The sequence below is a fragment of the Mirounga leonina genome, unplaced genomic scaffold, assembly GCF_011800145.1.
Source record: "Mirounga leonina isolate KUSES-001 unplaced genomic scaffold, KU_Mleo_1.0 Mir_101609, whole genome shotgun sequence".
NCBI classification, from domain to species: domain Eukaryota; kingdom Metazoa; phylum Chordata; class Mammalia; order Carnivora; family Phocidae; genus Mirounga; species Mirounga leonina.
Window position 1 is genome coordinate 478,912 of NW_023270164.1, and position 27,991 is coordinate 506,902.

A 27,991-nucleotide genomic window follows, 5' to 3' on the forward strand; every position below is an offset into this window, starting at 1 on the left:
TTTTTTTCCCCTGTTGTTCTGGCAACAGTTCTTAAGACAAGCTGAAAGCAGAACTCTGCTCTGGGAGGTAAAGCAAATTATTAAATACTATTGATGTGGTCCTGCTCTTAACGGATTTTGCAATACAATAGAACATAAGTAGGTTTTAAATGATTTTTTCCAATGCTTCTTTCTGCAAAAGGGCCAAAACCAGGACATACTGTTTTAGTGTCTTTGTTAACAAAAATAACTATCTATAACTTTTATATTAGAACTGTATTATTTGATATAAAAATATGTTTATAATTAAACTATCCAAATTTGTGTATTAAACAGGATTAATGCAAGTTTGCAGTGTGAGATTAGTTGCAAACTTATTCCCTATCATTGATATTTCCTTCCTTCCATTTGAACAGCCAACAAATGATTCCCTTAACATAAATCCATCATAATTGTGTGCAGAAATCAGCCCATTAGTTAACTTCAGAGGACCAGGTGATAACCAGATGAATTCTACTCCTCTACTGAGACATTTAGACATTTCTATAAATCTATCACTATTCTTTTATTTTTTAATAAAGACATTTAAAGTACTTGAAAAAAAGCAGCCTTCTATTTTACTGAACTTTTAACAAAATGATCATTCTAATTGCTACTCTCTTTTGAACTACAGTGCTTGCAGAAGAATCATGAATTTTCAGATTAACACCATTTCAATTTTTCTTCTTATACAATTCTATTAAAACTTTCCAGTGAAACAGTAGAGAACACAGAGCAAAAGCTTTAAGGTATATGTACTTTTGTACAGTAAATAAGTGTGAATACCAATCTAAGCCTCTTAACGTGTACAAGGTTAGTGTTCAAATCACTTCACTAGAGCAAATATTACTTTTATATGTAATAGGCAAATGCATGTATTGGAGTAGGGAACAACTTATTACCATTTATACTAATGGTTCACCTTCTATAAAAATATTTAAGCTTGTTACATATGCACAATTATTTGCAGTAATGTTTGGTAAATGATTTAAAGGGTACTTCGGACAAAAGCAACTCATGCATATTTCTTTCTAGTTGCCCCAGGGAAAGCAGAGACTCTCAATTTTCCTCATTCTAGATATGGCTGAGGCACAATTGCTAGCCGCACAATGAAAAGCACATGCCTCCAAGTCTTGACTCCCTTCCTGGGGAGAAGCTGATTGCCAAAGCATTGCCTATATAGACCCTTCACTTGTCAAGAAAAATGACATGAACATATTGGAAGTTTGCAGCATTTGCCTATGTCTAATCAGCTCTCTTAATTTGTGCAGGTCCCTAAAATGGATGTGAACGCTGGTTATGATGTTGACAGCCAAAAGGCAAAAGATATTAAATCAACTGAGGAAACTGCTTGATGCTCCACATGTGTTTTAGAAAACAGTGAGTTAGAAAAGATAACAGACGTAATCCTTTTGTTGGATGGTTGGTTGTTTTTTAAAATGTGAGACTGTTGGTTCTAGTAGTAGTCTTCGTAGTTCTTAGGGTTCAGGCAATAAAGGATGGCACCCCCAAATGAAAATATAGTTGCACCCCAGGCCAGGCCATAACCCCAGTTGAACTCATGGTAAATTTTCAAGCTCACAGTTTCAATGAACTTGATTGGGTAAAGGACCAGGCTGCAAACCTGTAAAACAACTGAAAGAAAAGCAAATAGAAATTAGGAAAGTGTTCTTTGCAGGAAATAAAAGGATACAACATATAAATATATATGTATGAGAATTGCTTTGTAATCAAACATAAAAGCCAAAAAATTTGAAGCATTGCTTATTCCAGATGGTATACCTTAAAACATTAGCAATTTTGTCTTTAACACTGTTTCACAATATAGTAAGAATTACTCTACTAGCAATTAGTAACTCCCCATAATAGTACTTGATGAAATAATTAGTGCAATAATTTACAAGAGCATACAAAGTAGTGATTCTCACTTTATAGACATACATATATAAGCATCACTATTATGCAAGTAGTACTATAAGCTCAACAAAACAAAACCTGTAAATAGTTCCCCGAGAACAGTGACCGCAAATACCCGAAACCCTCGCTATTTATTTATGCTCTTGAGGAACTGAGGAATTCAAATTCATTTGTACTGATGAAAGTGGTCAAGCTGTGATTTAAGACGTGCTTTTCTTGCTGCTACTTCTCCATACCACGTAACTCAGCCAATGATTCTAGCAACTCCTACCATGATGCCTTTGCTTATATTCCTCTGATCAAAAACGATTTTCATTCCTTTCCTCTCATCCTTCAAAAGGGGCTCAAAAGTCATCTTTGTCAAGAAGCCACATCCAATTAAACCTTTGTGTTAGATATAACAGATGACATTTATATATTTATTCTTCACCTACTTTCAAAAAAGAATGAAATCAATGAAGGCATAGGAGCTAATGGTACTGAAAACATCAGCTAATGTTAGCTACTACCATCAAGACAAAACTCAGCTCTTTGTTCTCAGCTAACTCTCGGTTCTTAAGTCAGTTGTCAGTCAGGGCTAAAAGGGAACTGTGATGAGTCATACCTGATTTAAAAAAAAAAAAAATTCATCAGGAAAGGGAAGGGTTGTTGTTTTTTCTTATATATCTAAAATTAAAGTGGTCCTTATCCTGTTGATATCTCTATATGGGAGACACTGGATTACACAAAAGATGATGTCTTCCATTCAAAATCATAACTGCATATTGCATGTATTGTATAATTTCTACTTTATTTCAATCAACTTAACTAGAATTTATGGGATGCATCTGCCTCATTCTCTACTATAGGACAGCTTCTACCCTCAAGAAACAATCTTAAAAAATCTGGGTACTATGTACTATGGGGCAGGGGTTGGCAAACTACCAAATCTGGTCCGCTGTTTGTTTTTGAAAATAAGTTTTCTTGGAACACAGCCAGGCTCGTTCATGTACTGTCCACGTTACAACAGCAGAGCTTGGATAGTTGCAAGAAAAACCATGCAGCTCACGAAGCCGGAAGTGCTTACTATCTGGCCCTTTATAAAAAAAAGTTTGCCAACCCGCTACATAAAGTAAATGTTTAGTCAAAATGATTATTATTTAACTCATCTTAAAAATACTGTAAATTCCAAATGTACAACAACAAACACATGAACAATTACGGAGACAAGAATAAAATTTTATATAGTAAAAAAAGATACAGTTTATTACCTTTTTTAGAAAGAGCAGTAGGATGGATAGCGTATTTAATTAAACTGGAGTTTTGTGCTTTAAAGTCTATGCTCATCTATTCTCAGTACCTATAAAAGATCCTTATTGCCAATATGATTAATGTTCCCAGAAAGTCTACATTAATGGTCCTCTCTCTAGCGTAAAATTGATGAACTCCAGAAAATTCATGAGGGTGTGATTCCACAAAATCATTCCATTCTGTAAGGTTCTGACTAGGGGGTCAAGTAACCTTTCTGGAGCCAGATATAAGAATTTGAAACATTTTTGCCATGTAGCTCAACACTGCGCCTACCACACTTCCATAGTATAGAGAGTGGATGGATAAATAGGTCCATATAAAAGGAGAATCTCTTGGCATCCAAAATGAACATCACATCTTGTTTATAGTTTAAAGGTCTTAGAAAAGGTTTTAAGTCATTGTTAGGACAACTGACAGCTCATTATATAACCCATACTTCCTCTACTTCCAGCAAGTGCTAAATGTGTATTAATTAAAAAAATAAAGTCAGCTGGCTCTGTGACTTTGTGAGGGAAAGGGTGGTTTCATGTATTAAATGTCTTAAAACTAACAAGAAGTCAATTACTATCAACCATGAACTACAGAAAAACATTGCAAAGTTAGTAAGTTTAAAAGATAAAAAGGCAATTTCTCCTCAGGCTCCTATACTCTGGTCACTAGTCAAAGCATGACTGATCTTGCCAGTAGGTGATTGAAATACAAATGTGAAGTAGGAATAGTCATTCATTTACTCATTCGACAAATTCATTCATTCAATAAAAGTTTGAACCAAATTGTACAGTTTAAGGCATGGGTAACAAAAGTCGCTACCCTCATGGGGAGGCCGTCCATTAAGAAACAGACACAGAACATGGCAGGTATTGCCAAGAGACGTGAAAAATACAAGAACGCCAGAAAACCAGATAGAGGGATGCAGGCTGCTCTTTCAGATCAAAAGCTGGGGAAAGCCTCTTTAGGGGAGGAGGAGTCATTTGAGGACAGACCTGAATGAAGTGAGGGGGGGCAGGTCAATCAAATGGGGAGTGAGCAATCTGGGTGGGGCAAGACATGAGACGTGAGACGGAAGAGAGAAGCAGGGGCCCATCCGGGGATGGACCTGTGAACCACGGGCGGGAGTCTGGATTTTCTTCTTAGTGTGATGGACAGCTGATAAAGGAGTTTGAGCAGAGAAGTAATAACTGATCTGAATTCTATTCTAGAAGGATTATATGGGTTCTTTTGTGAAAGAGCCAGTCCCTAGGGTGAGTTGTTTACCTAGGCTGCTTTTAATATTCATTTCAATGTGTTTTATTTAGCAAATACTTGGCCTCCTTGGTATAATACAATGACATAATTTCCCTCTAGTGGAAAAGTGGAAATACAACTCCATTAGGCTCCACTGGCATATTCTCCTGAGCAGCTTTCTTAGAGATAAAGCTTTATTGTGTTGTAGCCAGATGAAAATTACCCTAAAACGCTTTATGCCTCTGCATTATTTTACTCTCTTTAGAATCACTGAGAGAAATGCATGTAATAGCAAAACTGAGAAAAAAACATATATAAGCCTGCATTTGTAAATAACTTTTTCCATTTAATAAAAATACACAGAGGCAGGTAAAAATGCCTCCTTGCCTTTTGTAGATGCTGTGAAGGGAAAAACAAATACATACACAAACCAAGTCCAGAACTCAAGAAAACGTCATCACACTTACATTTCTACTTTACCACCAATCAGTGAAACATAATAGGCATCGGCTGTGGTATTCTCTATGCTCTACCTCAGGGGCAACATTAGTGAAGTTGTGTAGCATTTTAGAATTTAAAGGGAATTTGAAGTTCATTTTATACCTCTCTCCACTCTTTTGAAAAGAGGCAACGAAACTAGTAACCATGAAATTGTGTGGAGAGAGGCATGACAAGAACTTAGAGGTACTAATTTTTGTCTTATGTCTAGTTTTAAGGGGCTATTTTTCAGTGCTTTCAATGCTGAACCATTGAAAACATTCAATATTGAAATATCCAATACTTTCATTTAAGGGGATATTTCAACAAAAACTTATTGGATGTTGACCATGTGGCAGGTGAAAGGGATCAGACAGACAGGACATGGCCCTTGACCGGTCATATTTCATACTCTATGGTGAAAACAGACACATAGATAATTACAAATGAATGTGTTCAACAGTAAGAGCAGAGGCATGTTCACTGATCCATTCATTACACATTTTCTGAACTCTAACGATATCCCAAACACCATTTCTGCCTGGACAAAGAAGGGAGGGCTTCCGAGAGGAAGCACCATTTGAATTGGTTCTCAAAGGATGGACAGGACTTCGTCAGAAGACAAAAATGAAAAGACCTCTGGGAAAAAGCAGCAGCTTGTATAGAGCTTAGCAGTATAAGAGGGTGTACCTATAGAAAAGTCAGGAGGTTGGAATAAAGGGTACATTCCCATGGAAAGGTTTGGTTCAGACTATAAAAGGCTTATGTGTCATAAAAATAAGAGACCAGTTTCTACAGGGAGACATCTCAGAGGTTATCTGAATTGTAGATGCTGTTGGTGCCCTACCCATATGCTCTCATCTTCATCACTCCAATACTTGTCAGCCTGACTTCCAACGGTCTGCAACACCTGCACTTCTTTGCCTGACTTCTCCTCTGGCCACGAAAGCTACTTTGCCTGATTGTGGGGCAGGCCTGGTGCTCTGGGAAATGAACGCTGCCGGCTCCCCTGCCATCACCTCAGCCCTTACCAGTGACTCTCAGATTCTGGCTTCTAAATACCCCACTTCCCTAGTCCTTCCAATGAAATAACTCTGAGGTGTGTGTTGTAAACCGGTTTCCAGAATTTTTCCAGGAAGTTTAAGCTCCAGCTGCCTTCAGCAACAACTGGTTTGATAATGTCCTCTTTCTTGCCTGCCTACCCTTCTCTGTCTCACTTTTCCGTATCCGTGCTTTTGCCTCCCAGACTAAGTACTTGCACTTGTTTCCTTGTCTTACGTTCTGCCTCTGGAGAAACCAAAGGGACAAGTGGCAAGACCAAATGTGTATTTGAGAACAACACCTCATGGGTTTGTGTGCAAGACAGACTGTAAGCAGGAGGGACTAGAGACGGGAGGCTCCTAGGAAGGAGGCTAGTCAATGCATGGATACCTGTATGCAGTGATGACTGAGATTCCACCAGCAGGAAAGAAAGAGGAGAGAAGGTGAAGAAAAGATAAAAGAAAAACGCAGTAACTGGATTCTAGGAAAGGGAAAGGAAGGAGTCACGTAGATATTTTAAGTCGGATATTACCATCAAAAAATAAAGTAGGGGAAGTTCCAATCGGGGAACGGAGGTGTTCCACTATGCCCTCAACTAAGGCAGTAATGGTGGGTCATGAAAAGAAGCTACAGACTTAGAAGATAATTTAGAGACAGAATTGATAGGACTTACCAGCCAAGTCTCTAAATAGAGAATGTTTACAAAAAGAAAATGGTAATCTGGAGAATTCTGAAAACATTTGCCCATGAAGGGTCAATATGAAGCGATCTTCTTTTCCTTTTTATTTTTTTTTTTTAAAGATTTTACTTATTTATTTGGGAGAGAGAGGGAGAGAGAGCACGAGCAGGGGGAGGGGCAGAATGAGAGGGAGGGAGAGAGTAGCAGACTCCCCGCTGATCCCAGGACCCTGAGATCATGACCTGAGCTGAAGGCAGATGCTTCACCGACTGAGCCACCTAGGCGCCCCCTTCTTTTCCTTTTTAAATTTAATCTGTAACTACCAAGAGTTGTAGTACATATGAAATTAATTATTGGCATTGATACGATAAATTGTTCTAGCCAAAGGGTAGTTCGATACTGATAAAGATCTGTGAATAGAATTCCTTTTTAGTTTGAAATCTAAGGTGGACACTGGTTTTTCTGCCAAAATCTAGACTCAAAATACCTCCAGTATTGTAAAGAGGGCTGCAAAATTCAAGCCTCTAATCAGAGAGAGCTCAGAGGTGGAAAGCAGTTGCAGGACCCTGGGGGAAAAACAATCACCATTCTGTACAAACATTCATTTACAGAAGGCTTTTTGCAGAAAGAACAGAAAGGAAGTATCATTAATAAAATTAGTGGGGATTCTGTTATTTAAAATCTGAATTAGAAGACTGAGAATCTTCTGCAATTTGTACTAACAGCCTTTAAAAAATGGAAAAAATCATCCTAAGTCCCAGTGGGGCATACAAAAGATCTGCAAAACCAGACAATACAAGAGGACCTAGAAAGAGGCAGCCCCTTTAATTTCACCAACTCTTTAGTGAGAGCTAGATGCCAGTTACAATCCCATCATATTTTACCTATCGTTGTCAGTTATGCAATAAGAAACATGCTATAGTCCTCTGTATTGGAAAAATGCACACTCTCATGATGCGCTATGATTCAGTCATGTTGCACTGATCAATGTGTGGTCTTTATGGCCTCTCAAGTTGCTTATTTCTTTCAGGTGTTGCCCCAAGAGATGGAATAAATGGAGTTACAGGATGGACTCCAACTGCAGTACACAGTTGGCAGCTGATTTCAAAATTCAAGGCTGATTCTGCTCTTGTTTTTCTATGTGTTATACATACCCAAGTGAAGATGGACTGAAACCCTGCCCTGCAACTGACCAGCTGGATAACCCTGGGGAGTCACTTAACCTTTCTGAACTTATTTCTTCAGTGATAACATGGGGAAAATAAATACCCAATCTCAAGATTGCTATATCAGAAATAGTATATGCTAAGTGTCTAGCAGTGTTACATGTGGTAGGTGCTCGATTAATTATTGTTGTCAACCTTTTTATTACAGATAGTATCTTATTCTGAAGTACGGACTTCTAAGACCAGTGAGTGAGAGAGTTGTGGAACATGGGACAATGTTTTAGACGGGCTGCAGTGATGACAAGCTCTTAGCCATTCTACTAACTATTCAGGTGGGTAACAAGCCTTCCCCCCCCCCCCCCCAAATTAGGGACTTCAGGGATAAAGGGAAGATGCAAAACCTTTAAAATATGTTTGGCTGCCTTTATGAGATTTGATCATCAGCTTTTAGTAAATACCCTTGGAGTATATAATCTAACACCAAGGCAGTATACCTACATACTAGAGGTGCCCCACGTTTATTTGTTAAATAAGTGAATGAAAACAATAAATGAAAAAAAATCATTTTTATAACTATCAATTTCTTGAGCTGTTTTGGTTGGAGCTTTGTGCTCACATGAAACTTGCTGCTTCATAAACTGTCAAAAGAGAAATGGTTTAAGAAAAATTATGCTAGAGTTAGCTAGTTGTTTACATGCCTGTTTCTCCCTGTCAAGTTACAAGCCAGGCATAGCACATGGTGCTGAATTAATTAATTATGTAGTCCGGTGTAGAGATGTTTCCAAGTGGTAATGCTATGTTTGTTTTGATTTTATGTACTGCATGTTTCAGCAGAAGAAAAGATTATTTCTTTGCTAAAATACATAACATTCTCTGTGTGTCAACACCAAGATAAGGCTGGGTATTATTTGAAAAAAACATTTTGAGAAAAGAAGAGAAACACAGACTATTTTCAAGCAGACCAACATGAGCAAAAAGGGGAAATGGCTCCAAATACACATTTAGAAAGAATCACTAAACTGAATTACAAGTGAGACAGGCCAACCAAGAGAATAAGTATGTTTACTATGAAGCAAGCAAAATAAACAGCCATGATTTTCACTAGCATTGTTTCAAGTGGGCAGATTTTCCAAATTTGTTTATCTTATGCCCAAATCAATAATGGATTATTATGTGTAATGAGTATCTTTTCCAGAAATCGGCGACAGGCAACTCTTTAATGGGTTTTGAGATGGGAGAGAGAAACCTTTTCATGACATGTTTCAAATAATAAGTTTTTACCTTGCTTATAAGCAAAATGAACACTAAACTAATGGTTATTTCAAAAAAAGCTTCCATAAGCACAGTGTCAAAAGAGAGTAAGTAAAATTAAATCTCAGCACATGTACATTTTAAAAATGTAGCAGTATAATGCTTGCTTTAGGTCTCAGCAGGTAGAATATGAATATATGACTATTACTGTAGGGATTCCTCTCATTATTTTATACTTTACTAATACTTGTAGTAGCTAGAGCTAAATTGGAATCTTTATTTTGACCAAATCCATTACCTCTAACTTATGTTCATTTACAATATGTTTTCTGTTACAACCAGTACTTATTTTCACATTTTCATAAATTTTCCTATACTTGGGAAAACATACAGAGCTTTTTTAGAAAGAACTAGAAACTCCTAGTTATTTTTCTAAGGATGTTTAAAATAGGTGCTATAAACAATGGATTTCTTTATAGATTCTACACATGCTATTATGTGGTAAGTTAAAATCTAAATGAGACAGTAACTAGGTAGCACCATAATACTGGATATTTATAAGAGAATGTCTAGAGTACCTCTATACCTTTGTAAAATCAGAAATATCTGAGTATTTTAAAGATTATTCAAAACATAATTCCAGTTTTAAGGAATGGTATATAATTTCAGAACAATTTATCAAAAAATTTTATTACAATTAATTATCTTATCACTATGTTAATAAATCCTCGCTGCAAAGACAAATTTATACTAAAATTAAAATACCTAAGTTATTTCATTCTAAGAATAGAAAGATCCATGATAAATCCATGAACCAAGATATAAACTAGAGAACTGTGATGGAATCTTTAGGAGAATCTTCATGTTGTACTAAATGATTCACAATAGAGATCTTTATTACACAGATCAACAGAAAAATGAATAGTATGGCCACTGCCTAAGATTTCAAACTATTTTTTGTAATAGTGTTTTCTATTCTATTAGAAAGTATCTGTGGTGCTATTTAGCTGGTTTCGTGGGTCTCTTAATGCCATGTTCAGTCTGTAAGAGGCACCTAATGAACAGCTGAATGAATGAATGAGTCAGTAGCGAATGAACCACTAGTTCAAAATTCAGTAGCCTCCCAGCCCTGGCTCTGCTGGTAACTACTATAGAATTTTGAGCAAGTCACTTGAGAGATTTGACTTAGATGTACTTCAGCCCTCTGGACCTTCCTTTTCATGACACCTACATTCCAGTCAGTCTTCTTGGGTATAAAAAATGAACACAAACAGCAGGGGGCAGCAGACTACTTCTGATCTTATATTTTTAGATCAAACTACACTTCAAATCCTGAGAAATTTCATCCGTTCCCATCTTTAAACAGCTATAAAAAAAAAAAAAAAAATCCATCTAATCTGAGATGGTTCTGTCAGTGTCTTCATTATTGACAATCACAGAGGCTTATTTTGCAGTCTTCAAATCAGATGTGACAGGGTAAATTGAAGGCACCACAAGAATATTTCAGTTGGAATCAAAAAAAACAATATATTCAAGGCTATTCTTATAGATGAAAATTAAAATACATTAAATAATGGACTGGGCTTTTAGTCTTATAAACCCCCTTTCTAAACAGTTCCCTGATTTTAGCAAAACCTCCACCTTACCTTGCTTCATGTTTTCATCCCAGCTGTGCGTGCTTCCTAGAACGATGGCTGTTAGATTAACGACTATGCCACTGACCGCATACAACTGAATTGTCTGATGGTTCAAGTTATACATTATCATTTTTCATTATAAGCGTGTTTGTTTCCAAACAGATTTAGACCTTTCAGCCTACATATATTCGAATTTTTTCCAGTTTCACGTCAGAAAAAAATACTGTTGCCTTAAGGTCACCAAGGGGGCAATAAAAGGAGGGGAAAAAAGCTGAATGTGAAGACAGTTGGTAAACACATCTGCTGCAATTCGTAAGGCAATAGCCCTGTCAAGAACTATTACTTACTCATGTTTTAGTTAGAAGTTTAGAAATTGCCACTCTGCTCTGTGAAATGCTTAACATACTGAAAACCTGTAATAAGACAAACCCTTAGTCAGTTTACCTTAAAATATATCAAATGTCTCTCAATTTGTAGGTAATGCAGCAACCTCATACTGCTTCTGCATGTGAAGGGAGGGATGGTAGAAAGGTTGCTGCAACTTGAATACCAGCTCGAACATAATAAATACACATTTACCTGCTGCAAAAAGCATGACAGCAACAGGTCGGTAGAAGCGCCTTCGAGATCCCACGCAGATAGAAATCAAACCCACCAGGAATGCAATAAGAATGATGGCAGCACCGCCCAAGAGTAAAGCCAGAGTAGCAATCTGCCAATCTGTAAAGAAAAACAAGAAAGTATTGCTTTTAAGCAGTCAGTCCTCAAAGAATCAACAGAATGATGTTCAGCAGCCTGCATCTAGCTGCAGCTAAATACACGGGATCTTACTGCATGCTAATCATCCTTTGGGAACTGAAGTGTTTTGCAACAAAAATTACTATAAACGTCCTAATTCAGAAAAGTCTCTTAGGCTAAGCTCAGCAGTGTTTTTAAGATTTTATTTATTTGTTTGACAGAGAGAGAATGAGAGAGCACATGAGAGGGGGGAGGGTCAGAGGGAGAAGCAGACTCCCTGCCGAGCAGGGAGCCCGATGCGGGACTCGATCCAGGGACTCCAGGATCATGACCTGAGCCGAAGGCAGTCACCCAACCAACTGAGCCACCCAGGCACCCCCTAAACACAGCAGTGTTTTTAGACCAGGGGTTTGCCACGCTTTCCAAGGACTCTACTAAGCCTTCATGGTAAATTGGGTATCCTTTCCATAACCTATTTTCATTATTATTGTTTTTTTCTATTGAGCTATAAAGTTCACAAACCTTAAATATGAAAGTCGAGAATATGATGAACTTTTATATATATTCATACTCCCATATAACCACCAACCACATTAAGATATCGAACATTTTCGTCACCGGGGTTCCCTCGTGCCCCTCCCCAGTCAATAATCACCCTCTCACCCAGGCTAGTAAGGGACATCTATCACTGCGGATTCATTTTTGCCTGTTCTTAAACTTTATGTAAATGGTCTGAACTCTTTTGTGTCTGGCTTTTAAGTCTGTGATATTGATTTTGTGTCTGGCTTTATGTCTCTGATAGCTACCCATGTTGTGTGGCAGTAACACATTCTTTCATTTTTTTTTTTTTTTCCGGTCCTTTCTTATAAAGCCTTCCTTCTCCGTACTGCACCCCCCAAAGGAACCAAGTTTTTATTTGCCAGTCTTTCCCTCCCCTTCTCTAAAACAACTCCCCCAGCAAAATGGCATCAGGAAAATTTGTTACTGTTTGTTTTTCCCTCCTCTCTTTCATTTCATTCTAATCTCACTGTGGTATTTACCACAAGGATGGTCTGTGAAATTAAGTATTCCCAGGGAGCCAGAATGTACTCTAAATAGCTGCTGGCCCCCTTTCTTCATTCATACGTGGAAACAGCAAGCATATATTGACCACATGCTATGTACCAGTCTCTGTACATGGATACTTTGAGTCTCCTATGTGCTGAGTGAAATGTAAACCTCACTGAAATGCATCTGTCACTTCCTATAAAGATACAGAAGTAGCATGACAGAAAATTGGCCATTTCCCATCCCATAAGAAGAGGAGAATGTTCTCTAAGAAGCAGCAAAGTGAATATATGAAAGCACTATCCAGTTTAGAAAGCATCACAAAAAATGATACTGTGCAGAACATTCTTCATTGGGGGTCCTTTGGAAGTCCCAGACTGTCTCTTCTGGCCCTCACTTTAATGTATGTGCAGAAAATGAAAATAGACTTTAATCCATGGTTAAACTGCAATGTAGTCTTATCCAAAGTTAAGAACTCATGATATTTTGATGCTGCACTTTGAAATTACCCCTCCAGAAAGCTTCCAAAGTGCACTCTTTTACCACTCTAGGATGAGGGATGAATGGAGGAACCTATAAAACCCTCGGGTTTTCTTCTCTTCTTTATACTTATATATCTCTGCCTCAAGTGTCCTCTTCCACATCCTTGCCTTCTAATAAATTCTGGATTTATAACTGGCACTGAACCAGAACTTGCACTGCATTCAGGAAACAAACAAACAAGGGGAAAACAGAAAAAATCCACACTTTTAAAATATAAAGGTGAATCCCAAGAAAGTGGAGAGCATTTTTTATGCCATCTATTTGTAACAAAGCCATATAACTTCAAACAAAAGTATATCTGGCTTTCAACTAGAGTTTAAAAGGATAGTCATACTATGGATTTTTTATTCCATAACAGCATGTAGCTTTGAATTTAAAAAAACCAAAAGAATAATCTTTACATTTGGAAGTCTCTAAATTTCTTTGAAAAAGTTTATACATAGCACAATTATTTTTCACTTTACCATAATAGAAATTCTTCTAAAAACTTTCAAGTTGAAATTTCTGAATAAGTAAAATTTTCATTGTATCAAAGTGGGGTGCAAAAAAAAAAATCCATCCATTCATCCATCAAATTCTTTAATAGAGACTATGTTGAATACTTTCTAGTTGGACCATTATTTTTATAAAATGATTACTTTTAGCAACTTTCTCCAAATTAAACAAGAATTTTTACAGAATCGATTTTAAGTCAATATACAACTATTCACTCACTTAAAAAAATAACTTAAAAGATTGCTTTTCTGATAAGCTTTCACACAGCCCAATATATATGCATAATGATTTGCCCAGATTTGTGTATTTCCACAGCCCAATATATATGCCACAGATTTGACTATTTCCACTTTTAACCCAAAATAAAAAAATTTTGATCACTTTTCTCTATTTTAAATATCCTCAAAGAATAGCTAAAATACAAGTATTTATTTGCATTTTGTAAAAACAAACTAAGACAAAAAAAATTGGCAAAATTTTCCCTTAAAGGGCAAGACAGTAAATATTTTCAGCTTTGTGGGTCATGGTCTATGTTGCAACTACTCAACCTCTGCTGTGTAGTGTGAAAACAGCCATGGACAATATGTAAATGAATGAGCATGGCTGTGTCCCAATAAAACTTTACAAAAGGGCTGGTTTTGACCCTCTGGCTAAAATTTATTGACCCCTGGTTTGTACTTTATGTACCATTTAACAATGCTGAACTTTTTTCTATGTAAAGGTCTCTCAGACAATAATAATTTCATAATAAAGTCAGTTTGATAAATGAGTAATAAAGGAGTGCAAAGTGATGCTTATCCAATTTAGCAATTGAAAAGTACAGAAAACCCAAATCTCCTTAAATTAGGAGATTTCCTTAAAATAGTAATACTTCATGTCATATGGAAAACCAATAAAATGCAATAGAAACCACAAGCAGAATAACACTTACTAAAAGGGACTAGAACCTAATTAGGAAGGGAACCTCTTACAGCATAGGAAGTAGTTCTAAAAAGTAAGTGAATACAACCAGTCTGATTTTCTTCTTTTTTTTTTTTTTTAAGATTTACTTATTTATTTGAGGTGGGGGGCAGAGGGAGAGGGTGAGATGGTCTCAAGCAGACCCCGTGCTGAGCATGGAGCCTAGTGCGGGGCTCTATCTCACAACCCTGAGATCATGACCTGAGTCGAAACCAAGAGTCGGACGCTCAACCGACTGACCCACCCAGGCACTCCCCTATTTTCTTCTAAAAGTCCTGTATCTATTTTTAGTACTGAGGGTTGTGGCTAATGAAAGTCATCCTAGACATAAAGTAAAAAAGGCAGGTTACCAATATCACACTGTAATGTTGCTACCCTTCCCTTTGGTCCTTAACCATAGATAATGCCTGTTCACACAGAGAAGCCATTTTATTTTATGAAAGTCTAGAATTGGGCCATGTCTGCCACTGTCCTGGCCAGAAGCTGGGGCTTAGACTGAAGTATTGAGCCCATATCTCTGGTAGACTGTGCCAAGTTTTGAGATTGCTGTCATTATATCCATTTGGAATGACTGACTCAGGCAGGTTGCCCAGGACCAAAGCTTTAACTCGTTGATCAGTTGAACAATCAGGAAGCCAAAAAAGTGGTTCGATAAGGCTACCATAGTCAGTGAGACCCAGGGCACTTTTCACGGTTCTGAAGCTGAGAACAGTGCTTGTGGCATCATGCCTCTTGCAGGAAAGAGTTAGAATCCACTGTCCAGACATTAGGGCCTGCCTGCCTTACGGGCAAGCTAAAGTCAGGAACCATGTAGATCAGCCTGATACCATTTCCTCTTCCTTGATGAACAAGACTAGAATACGGAGAATTTTTAAAAAGTGAAAAATAGTTTTACAGATACCTAGTAATAGCCATTAAAACAATATACGCTGGGCTTCATGTATACACATATACTTCCTTATCTACCAAATGTACATTTAACAAAATATACATATAAAATGTTTTGTTATATACTATAGAACTTGAACAATTTTATGGTAATATTACAATAAATGACCAGAAAACTTGTCTCTACACTAATGGTTTTTTCATTAGAAAGTCTGCATGCCACAAATACTCGCTATCCCATATGCAGTGTTTGCAAAACAAATTAAAATGTCATAAAATTCTCAATTTTCAGCCCCACTTCTTAAAATAAAATAATCTATTTTAAGTTCTCATAATTGGTTAATTTCTACATCAATCTTAGTTCCACAGTTTTATAGCCCTCACAGTATTTAGTCAGATGAAGTGGTAAGAGTCCTTAGAGATTTATTACTCTGCATTAGTTTTACACATTTCTATAAATGATAAACTGACACCATAGCAGAGCAGTGAACATAAACCAGCTCTGCAGAACATCAATGGCCATGGTGCTATTTTACAAACTGCAGTGCTCTGCACAATTAAAACTGGCCATTGTTCAATGTCAGGCCAGTTGATTTGAAATTTGAGTTTGGTTTCCAAGAGCTCTGAAAACAAGTGATAATCAGTCTTGATGAAAAAATGTACATCCTTGGTCCATGAGCCAGGGAGGACTCAAATGGGCTGCAAAGAATGTTTTGGATCTGGAACTCACACGTGAAATGAGGCTGCTGTAGTATATGGCAGATTCTGCTTAAGAGTATAGCAGTCCCCCCTTATCTGCAGTTTCGCTTTCCATGCTTTCAGTTACCTGCGATCAAACGCAGTCCAGTCTGGAAGCAAATGATCCTCCTGACGGATCACCAGAAGGTCAATAGTAGTAGCCTAAGGCTTCGTCACAATGCCTCTATCAGTCACCTCACTTTGTTTCATCATGTAGGCATTTGATCATCTCACATCATCCCAAGAAGAATTAGTATAGCACAATACAATATTCCAAGAAAGAGATCACATTTATGTAACTTTTATTATAGTATATTGTTATAACTCTTCTATTTTATATTCTTATTGTTGTTAATCTCTTACTGTGCCTAATTTAAAAATTAAACTTTATCACAGGTATGTGTGAATAGGAAAATAGTATATATAGGTTTCGGTACTACCCACAGTTTCAGGCATCCACTGGGGGGTCTTGGAATATATCCCTCACAGATATGGTGGGGGGGGGCACTGTATTTTGGCAGAACTGACACAGTGGCACACAGAAGGCACTGAAAGTGCACCTATGGAAGCCAAGGCTCAAGATAAGTGTGTGCTTCTCTATCTACTAGTGCTTTCTCTAAGAAAAAAAAAAAAAAAACAGGAATGAATATAATGAATATACATAATGTTATACTTTCCCCTGCAGTTACAGAATCAAAATTGGGCAGTCTTTATATCATAACATCAAGTCCATCATTAATATGCAACTCAGGAACTAAATTCAAGTCCTCTTTCAAGGTATTTTTATTAGCTGGCGCCAGAGTTTCCAATGTCTATAAATGCTTTAGTAATCTGCAGAATTGTGCTGACTTACTTTACAGTCTAATACATGAGACTGGTCTGAAATTGCCACTGCATTACGAAAATTCTATGAGCCACATCATAATTGCCAAATTGGAAATTCACATTCCTTTAGGGAATTCGTGGTCAAAGTTAACTTCCAATTTTCAGGAAAGGCAAAATCTTAATGACAATACACTTTCCACACTTTTAAGCCAAGGTCAAATGCACCACATCAGTGCCTAAAGCTTTCCTCCACCCACCTCATTTCAAAACCTTTAATTTGTCAAACACTGTCTAATTTATTTACCTCTGTAGGTACTGTTTATACACTGAAATTAGTTCTACTGTATGTAAATCCCTGAGCACACAATTGCCACTTCTTCTAGGAAATTAGATAAAATTAAAAAGCAATGAAGAAACAGATTTTTAGCCTTAGAAATTCAACTCCCACAATTTGGGTGGGTAGTATTTTCCTAAATGTATTTTAATGTTTTAATACGAGAGTATCACTGTTCTAGAATTCTCATCACAAAGTAAAATATTGATTTTTAATTAACTTTTATAATCACATTCAAATTTGCCGGTCACTTTTATTTTCACCTTTGAAGTCCCTAAAAGACAGCTATATTAACCAAAATGATATCCATAACTGCAATTAAAATCATTTACTGTTCCACCTTGAAGAGGTGACAGGGTAAAGAGGTTTCCTATCATCCTGACACCACCTCACAGGTCATCCATAAATCCTCCCTAACTCACCCACATAAGCTGGATCATTTCACTCATCCCCAGAACACCTTCAGTTCTTCTAAATACTTTTATTCACTTGTTGGGCATATGTAGAGCAAAACACTTAAATTTATTTTAATTATATTGGTAAGAACTCAGAAAGCGAACTCAGTATTGCCAATTCCATTTTATCATCAGGAATGGGAAATACTGGGATGGTTTATATTTGTTGAGGGAAGAACAAGCTCCAGTTACAGAATAACTTTTCAAACCCAAATTCTCCAACACATCCACCTCTTCACAGAAGACCGTGCCTTTTTACTGCCTAGCTCATTTCATTAGAAATTATGGCATTGAATTATTTTCATCAACTGTAATTTAGGAATTTGAGATGAATGCTACATACTTCTGGATTTGGACAGTAAGTCCATATCCTCATGTATGAAGAATGAATCAAAATGGTGCTGTTATTTTGTGTAAAAGGAAGGTAACTGTAGACTTAATAGCCAAAATATTTCCAGAGGTATCAAATGATACACTTCACTTTTTTAATCTGCATGTGACAAATGAAGTGGAAAACTGAAACCATTACTGAGGGAGTTTAAATTTTGTTTTCTTGGCTAAGTTGCATTCTGATCTAAATCCGTCAGTGTTGCATTAATCTTCCACTATTCCATGAGATATAGACACAAAGACAGGCAAAAGAAGAATTCCGATTCTGATTTCAATAGTTAAAATGACCACGTCTTTTCAATCAACTAATATCAAATCTAACATTCTTCATGTGCAAACAAATATTTAAAGCAAATAACTATGTGTCTTTTACAAAATGACAATATAGACACTGACACTGTGCTGCACAAAGTGAAATGGAATATTAGAGAAGCACCCACCTTGTTAATCAAGTTGCAATGATACAACTTAAAAGTCCTACTCTTCAGGCCAATTTATGGATAAAAAATGTGTCAAAAGTGCAGTGCCGACCTGCCTTTAAGCACATATATGATACTAGGAAACCATGCAAATAAGTGATGCAACAACTCTAATAACCAAAATGTAGGTCAATTTTGCCAAAATTCTAGAACATTCTGGTTGTCCAAAAGTACCAGACAGGTTACTAATTTTCAATCCATGACAATTTCATTCCAGCCTTTTGAATTATTTTGTGTGGTGTTAGAAGAATACGCATCTCTTTTTCTTTAACAAATCAAGGGGTGTTTTACCTGCTTCACAGGATTCTATCTTAGAAAATTTGGTGAAAATGCAATTTATCATCCAAATACCATAACATATGGTATCTTCGCCTCCAAATAAGACCGTTATATACAGTGCTTAGCAAAGAGCCCTGCTTTTAAAGCATGTTGCAGAACTTAGACAAAAAAAAAAAAAAAGACACACCATCACTGCTAATGACGGCTGTTTCCTACCACGCACTATGTTAGAAAGCTTTCGTTAGCATTTGATGGTAACTAATATTATCTAAAGGGTACAGGTATTTCTCAGTAGTAATTTCTAATCATACTATTTCCATAAAGTTGTGATGAGTTTGTTACACTGAACATTGTTTCTTCCCCACTCTTAGGGAAAAAAACTAAGGTTACAATTTAGAAAACGTGGTTATCTGGAAAAGCAGGAAGAAGAAAACCCACACCAGGACTAGGAGTGGGTGACCTTCCTCTATTCAACTACAAATCTTCTGTGATGGGTTTAGAGTAGCTAATAATAATCAAAGGGTAGACGGAAGACAGCCAGTCACCCACGATCTGTATTGAGATACCCTCTTAGTAAATATGGGGGGGGGGGGATAAAACTGGCAAGATAGCAGTTCCCTGTTAGCAAACTTCTTTAGACGAGATTATTCTATCCCCCTGCAGAATTTAAACTTTTATTTCCTCCTTTACATTACTTTGTACATTTATATGATTTCATTGTTTAAAAGCAAGTGTTTCATTCATCACCTTGCTGTCCCTAACTAGGACAGTGCTGGCACGCAAACTGGCTAATTCTGTACCAGGATAATGCCTACGCCCTGCTATGAGGTCAGTGAATATGTTTTAATGAAGTTAACTCCTTGGGCACACGTGAGAAGACAGGAAAGGGGAAAGGTCATTTCTCTCTTTAAGTCACCTAGTGGTACTAGGAATAGACACCAGGTCGCATTCACAAAGTACTATGGCAACATTTTGATGAACTTTTGGTTTAGGAACCTTAAAACACGAGAGCAATAAAACCCCCTTTGATGGAAATTTGAGTTCTTTTGTGGGTGTGCCTTTTTACACATTGATGATATGTCACTCATGGGTCCCAGCTTCTACGTTTAAACATCTTTTTGCTAATAAACATATATTTTGGAAAGAGAATCAATAGGTGACATTATGTTGAAACATGGCTCATTAAACTATCATTTAAAAATCTCCCAATAGTTTAAAAAAAAAAAAAAAAAGAAACACAAAAATCTCCCAATAGTTAATATAAGCTGCTAGAGACAAAAAGACTCTAGGTATTTTTCCTTGGTTCTTTGGGAACCATGGATGCCTCGTTTTTTATTTTTGCTTTGTTTTGTTTTTTTTTAATGGGAGTCTTTAGGCAAGAAGACTACAACAGAATAGAAAATTGATGGTCTACTAGTGTCTCAAAATCCCAGACAAATATAGAAGCAAAAAGGGCAAGGAAAGGTGTCCTTGTCTAATTTTCAAGGGAGATGATCCAATACTTTGAAAAGACTGGTAAGATTTAACTGCCAGTACCTTTGACATATAAGGATGAAATTCTGTTTAAGGAAACATCAGTCTCTTTTGATAAATAAATGTAATTAAAAAAAAAGCCAGGATGCAGTAATAACTTGATCTAGTGAAATTTATATTCATTTAATCAATTTAAAAAACTTAAATGGATGCCTTCCACATACTTGCAATTATGATTCAACTTAAAATTAAACATGTTTTAAAGCATCCTATCATGGCAAAACTTAAAGAAGTTTTGTTGATTTTTAAGGACTAGTCATGCCAACAATGTAGATTTGATGATAGAAAACATCTAAAACTTCACAGACTTACTGACATATGAGTCTATCTGAAGATCGTAAATTCTATGTGAAATCAAATCTTGGATGATTATAAAAAAGTAGACATCTATTTCATGTGTAGTACTTAACCTCTGCATCCAAAGTTCCATACATGAGAGTACTCAACAAACCTTCAAACACCAAAAGATAGTTACCTGCAATGTGACAGGAAAGCTTGAAAACGCACCCTGCAAAAATAGTTCAGCCAAGTACAATTCCTATTGAGTCACTACCATTGCATCTTCCTCATTTTTTCTTATCCATGCAAGAAATTTGCCTGGGCAGGAATACTTTTATAATCTTTTCTACCCCAAATGTGCTATGATTCTGCAATTCAATATATGGGCAATTGTCAGGAAAAGAATTTTGTTATTAAGGGAAAAATAAGCAAACAAAAAATAATTCTGCAACTCCAACACCTTTCTAGCGCTACAAAACATGGCTCCTGTCTGAAATTTTAACATTTTAGTGATCGTGTACAAAGCATCTATCTCCTCAGACTCACACAGAACTTTCTTAAAAAAAAAAAACTAAAATTTTATCAGCAACACGAAGTAGCAGATTAGACCCCAGATTCTTAATCAGTTTGAGCCTTGGTCATTTGAGACTACAAACCAAAATGGCTTAAGGTCACCTACAGAGAGTGGCAGAAGTTCTCTATTTGTAGACAGGTTAGGTTTTTGAGTTCATTTGATTCCAAATCCAAAGTAACCCCATAAAAGTGACCAATCATTAAAGCCATGTGTTAAGGGCAGTTTGTGCCCAAGCCAAATTTTATACTTATATAATTGACTCAAAGTTCTTTTTTTTTTTAATTAAGATTTTATTTATTTCTTTATCTGAGAGAGAGAGTGAGCAAGCACAAGCAGGGGGAGCAGCAGAGGGAGAGGGAGAAGGAGAAGCAGGCTCCTGGCCTAGCAGGGAGCCCGACGCGATGGGAGGGGGGGGGCCCTCCTCGTTCCCAGGACCCTGGGATCATGACTTGAGCCGAAGGCACCCAGGTGCCCCTGATTCAAAATTCTTAAAGAAAGTAGCTATGTAGTTGTCTTTGTTCTTCAGAGGCAATAAAGTAAGAATGCAGACTGGCAGCTAGACTCCAGTGTCAGACTCTAGGCCTCAAAAGTGGCCCAACAGCATCTCCCATCCTACATGTTCTTCTATAATGGGACCTTGCTGTTCCTCCATCAAGAGGTGGAGTCCAAATTCCTCCCCTGGAATCTGAGCTTCCATATGGCTCCTCTGTGATTTTCCAGGCTAGTTAAGACAGAGACTGGTTCTCTTAGGACCCTTTCTGGGAAAACCGCTCATTCTGTAATAAGTTCGACTACCCTGGGACCACCATTCCAGTAAGGCCGGTCCCAGCGGATTCCAGTCTCCCAGCCATTTCCACCAAGGTGCCAAACCCAGTGAAACCATTTGGAAGAAGATCCTGCAGTTCCAGATGTTCCAGTCCCCAGCCATTCAAGTCACCCTCAGCTATGTCCCCCAGACATCCTGGAGCCCCAGATAAACCATCCTCATTATGCCCTATCTGAATTCTTGACCCACAGAAGTCATGAGCATAATAAAATGATTGTTGTTTTGTACCACTAACTTTTGAAGTGGTTTGTTTCCCAGCATTACTAACTGGTACTCTCTTGGAAAAAATGTCTCTACCAACGACTGAAAACTTGGCAAACTTATAAAACGCCTGGTCTCTTCAGTAACATATAGGGATAACATTAGCTACCTTGCAAGTTTACTGTGACATTGGGAATAATGGAGACGTCTGCCCTGTAATAGTACTAACAAAAAGGGTAGCTATTAGATAATAGTTTTGTGATCCTGATCTACCAAGAGCATAGTTAAATGCTTGGTAATGCATAGCAAAATTTAAATTTGAAACTCACAGCATACTTCATTATTCAATGCAAAGAGTTTACCTTTTAAGGGGGTGGGGGGAGTCCTCAATTATCCAAAAAAAAATCACTTTGGGCTTGTTTTAATGAATATATAATAAGGAAGAAACACAACCCTAATGAGCAGGTATTTTTATATATTTAATTTTAATGACAAACCATTTGAAGCCATTAAATTGTATGAGGTCACATGAATGGTAAGTGGCCAAGTTCAGGGCAGTTTGAATCTAAAGCCTCCTGTATTCTCAACACTACTCTGCCCTCCTACAGGTTTACATTATAATTTAGCATAGTTCATATAGAAATTTACTGTGGTATTTAGATAATGTATTCCAGGGACTTATTTTGAAGCATCTACAGTCCTTTTCACTAATACATCTAGTAGTACTGGATGTATCTTTGGTCCCACTAAGTAGTCTTACCATTAACAGAAACTTGAAAGAAATTCCTATATTTGGTAATATATACCAAATATATTCCTGACAGCAGGCAAAATCTATTGACTAAGATATGCTTTTGTTTGCTTTGGTTTTATTGTGAAATGTTTTATGAAAGACCAGGCTTCTCACACACCCATCAAATCCCTTTGCTGACAAAAGACTGATCTAAATGGTTCCCTGGAGATTACAATCATTCTATAAATGTGAGCAAAAGAGGAATTATATCTGTCCACAAATTAAAACATCCTTTGTAGAAGTCAATCTTGGGAGCTTGAAAATCTTAGGAGATGGTAAAAGAAAAGATCGTGAAATAAGTTATACTTGGTTTTCTCCAACTTATTGAGAAAGTTTTGGTGCTGAGTGCTACTCTTTGTATAATTTTCCACCCACCTATGCTGTGTAGGTTAAATAAAACTGCATTTGTTCTACTTACGTTCTTTTTCAGGAAGCCAGAAGAGGGTCTAACTGTCTGACCTCCAGGCCTGCAGAACTATTTGTAAACACGCATCAATATCAACTCATTTCGAGCAAGAAGCTGAACCTTTCCTGGAGTAAATCACACTGTGAGGTTTCCCAATGCAATTCTGTTTCCCTATGAAGTATGGATTCAAATTATGCACGAAGGACGTACACCTGAATTCAGAATCACTAAACCTCAGATTTTCTAAGATTTGCAGTTATTTAGGCAGTTTGGTTTATCTTAAACTACAACCCAAGGTGGGTTTTCTTACAAAGCCTGTTAAAGCGGAATTTTCTACTAGTTTTAGGAAAATGAGCTACATAGAAAGCACTCTTAAGAGAACCTCTTGTCAACTGAAAATAATAATATTCACCTGTTATTAGCATACGGTGCGCACTGCCATTTCAAAACTGCCAGTGACTCATGTTACAAATGAAGCTATTTTTAGGACAGTGCACGAATGATGTTAACAATATTCCTTGAAAAAGGCACTATTTGATCAAGTATTTCATGGATGGAAAAGATGCATAGATTCTATAGATGGAAAGATGGATAAATGCACTTGTTATATCCTAAAATTACTCTTAGTAAAACGCGTTCATTTGGCTATCTGCATGTCCTTGCTTTTTGCTCGGTCAATAAATCACATGGACGTCAAAAAAGGAATCTGCCTTATATGAAACAGCTACATATTTATAAATTTTAAAGCCACCCTAGAGGTTATACAGCACATTTTATGTCAAGTTTAGGGCATCAGCATTCTCTATCCACTTGAGCAATCCTATTTGCACTAAGGATTCTTTTGCAATGGCTACGAAATTTTAACAACTATATTCTAAACAAAAGTTATCAAAACTAAATGTGAGTAAGCAAAAGCCAAAAACACGACTACCATTTAAAATAAGCTGATTAAAGATTTATTAAGAGGCTGCACAAATCAGTAGTGGGGAAACTATCCTTAGAAATTCTGTGGCCGGCAGCCATGGGAGCACCACCTATTCGAAACTTCCTAACAAGCATACTTTATTATTATTATTATTATTATCATTTTGTTTCCACCGCGAATGACACAGTCTATTGGCCATTTTTCTCATTTGTCTTTTTGGGAAAACTTATAGCTTTAGATGAATGCCTGGACTGTCCCCCTACACTGAACTGGGACACCAGAGAAAAGCATTACAGTTGACTGACACCCGGATTACTGGTTCGTACTAGAAGTGCTGACGCAACCTTCAATACACCAGGACACAAAAGGCATGGTTCTGCTTTCGCTTAAAACCATAAAGCAGGTTATAAGCAGCAAACAACGCATATTTGGTACCAAAATTAAAATGCAGCTTTAAAAATAATGGCTGAGGGGAAAGTTTCCGTAGGAACTGGGCCTAATTAGGACATGCTGTCGTCAGTAGAAACATTCCTGAAATTTCCCTTCTGTAAATACAAGCTCATCTCTTCATAGCAGTTTTAATTCTAATTAAGACAAAGGTTTTTAATTAAGCCCCGAAGATCCTGGGGAAGGGCCTTCAGTAAAACTGTCCTTGGTGGCTCCTCCCGAGGTAATTCATTTCAAGAGACAATGAAGTGGATCTCTTAAAATCTTCAGAGAAGACATTTCCCTCTCTGCTTTCTGCTACTCCACACAGCAAACAGACTGAGAAAAGCTGCCTGCCCTCTGGAACAGGCAAGAGAAGCATTGCTCGCTTCAATTCAAGCTTCCCTCTTCATTTCAAAACATTTGTGGATAGAAGCTTCAAGTTCACAGAACATTTTAAGAAAGCACATTTTGTGAAGTGGGGGAGATAGAGCAATTTTCCATATTTTGTTTCCTTTCCTCCTGCACCCCCCACCCACCGCCTTGGAGAGGAAAAATGAACTGCTACTACATAAAGAAAGTCAAGAACTTGTTCCAGTTAGCCTCAAACAAAACCATCTCTATGCCTCCCACGTCATTTGCTCACCAACTACACTTTTTTCTGGGATGAAAACTATCTTAAGCAAAACAGAACTGAAGCTGATTTTCAGGAACCCAAATAGAAATAAATGCTGTGGTTATGAGTTTCAGCAGAAGGGTAGGATAACGGGCTTGGGGGAAAAAAAAATCAAACTGTCCCTGCCTCCAATTTCTACCTCGTAGAGACCTCTTATCACTACATTTGCATGAAGCTTGAGTCTCCCTATTTCCTTGCCTGGGGGGGGGGGTGCGGGGGAAGCTGAGATAAATGGGTATGGAGGCAATTAAGGAGAGATTAGCAAACACTGCGCACTGCTCAACAAACTCGGGTTGGCTTCTCCCCATTCCCCACATTCCTGGCCAAGAGAAAAGGATACGGGTCTGAAAAGAAAAGAGGAGTAGAGGCTGGTTTCTCTAACCTATCTGAAAAGTCTTTATGCAATCAGGGGGCTATTATTTCAGGAGACAGGAGAAAGGGGCAAAAGATTCCCGTTGCTAAGGAGACAAGCTGAAGCTGGCATTCCTACATAAATTTCCATTTCTATTGGAGAGGGGAAAGAAAAGATATTTTCTCCAAAGTTTATTTGGATCCCCTGGTTACTGAAGAAAGGCATTTTACCAATTTATTTTATCTTTAGTTGTAAACAACCAACCCTGAAAGAATTAAAAGACCTAAATGTTGACCTCCTGCTGCCAACCAGTCCCCTCCACAGTGAATTAAGCAACAAAGACGAACCCCGTCAATGGGAATTTTGAAGTAAAATCAAAGAAGAGGCCTTTTGTAAACAGAAAATCAAATTTATGAAAGAAACTTAATCAAGTGAACTAATCTTTCTTGAAACAAGAAACCAAGACAAAAGTAAATCAGGTTTGTGTGGCATTTGTGCTATTTCAACTTTCTTGGAACTTGAAACGTCTCCAGTAAAGCTTCATAAATAGTCCCAGAGAAGACAAACTGTCACGAAGGAATTTAATCAGTTTCTTAGGGGTACGCGTGGGTAAGTGTAAAATCACGGGCAGGTCCTCTCCCTTTATTCCCCTTTCTCTGCACTGACACCAGCAGCTGAATAATCAAGATTAGCGAGGAAAAGGGTTTACTGCAAGAAATCGGAAATTGGCAGATTTCTGCTAACGGCGTAACTGGGACGCAGGGGAAGGCAACTGGGGGTCAAGGAGAGAGTAAAGCCCCCCCTTGGGGCTGGGTAGCCCCAGTGACTACCTTCTTCTCCACCCTCCACCCCATCCGTTTGCAGCTTCCAGTGCTAGCTGAATAAGCCACAACTTTCCAGGCATCTGTGAGTAAGTAGCTCATGGAGAAAGGAAAGGTCTGAAGGAGAGAGGAGGTATTTGGAGAGGAAGAGAAAGAAGGGCAACTCACAACCAACGACGTGTCACCAAAAAAGGAAAGGAAATTACTCCTGTCTCTGTTCCAACTCTCCAGATCCCTCAAAAATTTAAGGAAATAAAACCCAAACCGCAACTCCCCGGGGAAAACCGAGACAAAGTGGAGTAGAGCAGGCAGAAACGTGGGCACCAAGAGGTAAACTCAGGCAAATTCCTCCTTGAGAGAGGAGGGAGAAGAGAGCGGGGAAGACCGAGCAGAGGACCCGGGGCGTCTTGGTGGAGTTGGGGCGGTTTTGCCTCTTTCTTAACGTGAGTGGGGAAGGCGTTGCGTTTTTAACACAGCCCCACGGCTCTCGCCTCGAAGGGTATCAATTAGCCCAAACAGCATACGTGTTACTCCAGAGCCCGAGGAATGGCCCCGGGAGGACGGAGAGGGCGCGGGGCGTCGCACTGGGTCTGCGACCAGGACCGGGGAGAGACGCGGGCCGGCTATCAGGGAGGCGGCTGCAGCGCAAGGGTCCGCGAAGGGCCAGATGGAGCGGCGCGGCCGAGGGCAGGCGCACAGAAGGCGGGGAGAGAGGCGGTGGCCGTCCGGGCGGCGGGGCACCGGGCCGTCCGGGGCGGGGGCGGGAGTCGCGGCGCGCCGGGCTCTCACCGCTGCTGAGCGTGGAATCGCAGTGCCAGCTGTCCAAGCTGGCGGGCTTCCGGCAGGACTCCCACAGGGACAGGTAGTACTGGTGGTCGGCCGTGACCCAGGCCGGGCTCAGCACGGCCCCCAGGTCCAGACACAGCGCCAGGAAGATGCACACCAGCCCGACCAGCTTCAGCGGGGTCAGCACCGACACGCGCACCTCCTCCATGCCGCTGCCCGCCGAAGCCATGCCCCGGGCGCCGCAGCCGCCCGCCCCGCCGGAGGCGAGGTCGCCAGGCGGGTCCGGAGAGCGGGGAGCCGGACCTCCTTTGGAGGGAAGCAGCGGAGCCGCCGCGCGCCGCGAAGGTAGGTCTGCGGGGACTACCGGCCGGGGTGGCGGGAGGGAGGGGGTCTTCGGCAGCCGCAGCGACGCCTATCCCGCCGGGGACCTTCGCTGCCAGCCCCGCGCCGCGCTATGCCGGCGCCTGCTCCGCCCCGGCGCGGCCAGGCTAGCTCCGCCCCGGCCCCTCCCCGGGCTGCGGG

At 38.7% G+C, this 27,991-nt stretch overlaps 1 protein-coding gene across 1 annotated transcript; it reads right to left on the reverse strand.

Moving 5' to 3' along the window:
* Positions 1–27,991, reverse strand: TMEM47 (transmembrane protein 47). Its single transcript, XM_035002913.1, has 3 exons — positions 27,473–27,991; positions 11,280–11,420; positions 1–1,653 (listed from the first exon to the last, which is right to left on the reverse strand). The coding sequence occupies exons 1-3, from the start codon at positions 27,696–27,698 to the stop codon at positions 1,475–1,477; spliced, it is 546 nt and encodes a 181-aa protein (XP_034858804.1). The 5' UTR covers positions 27,699–27,991; the 3' UTR covers positions 1–1,474.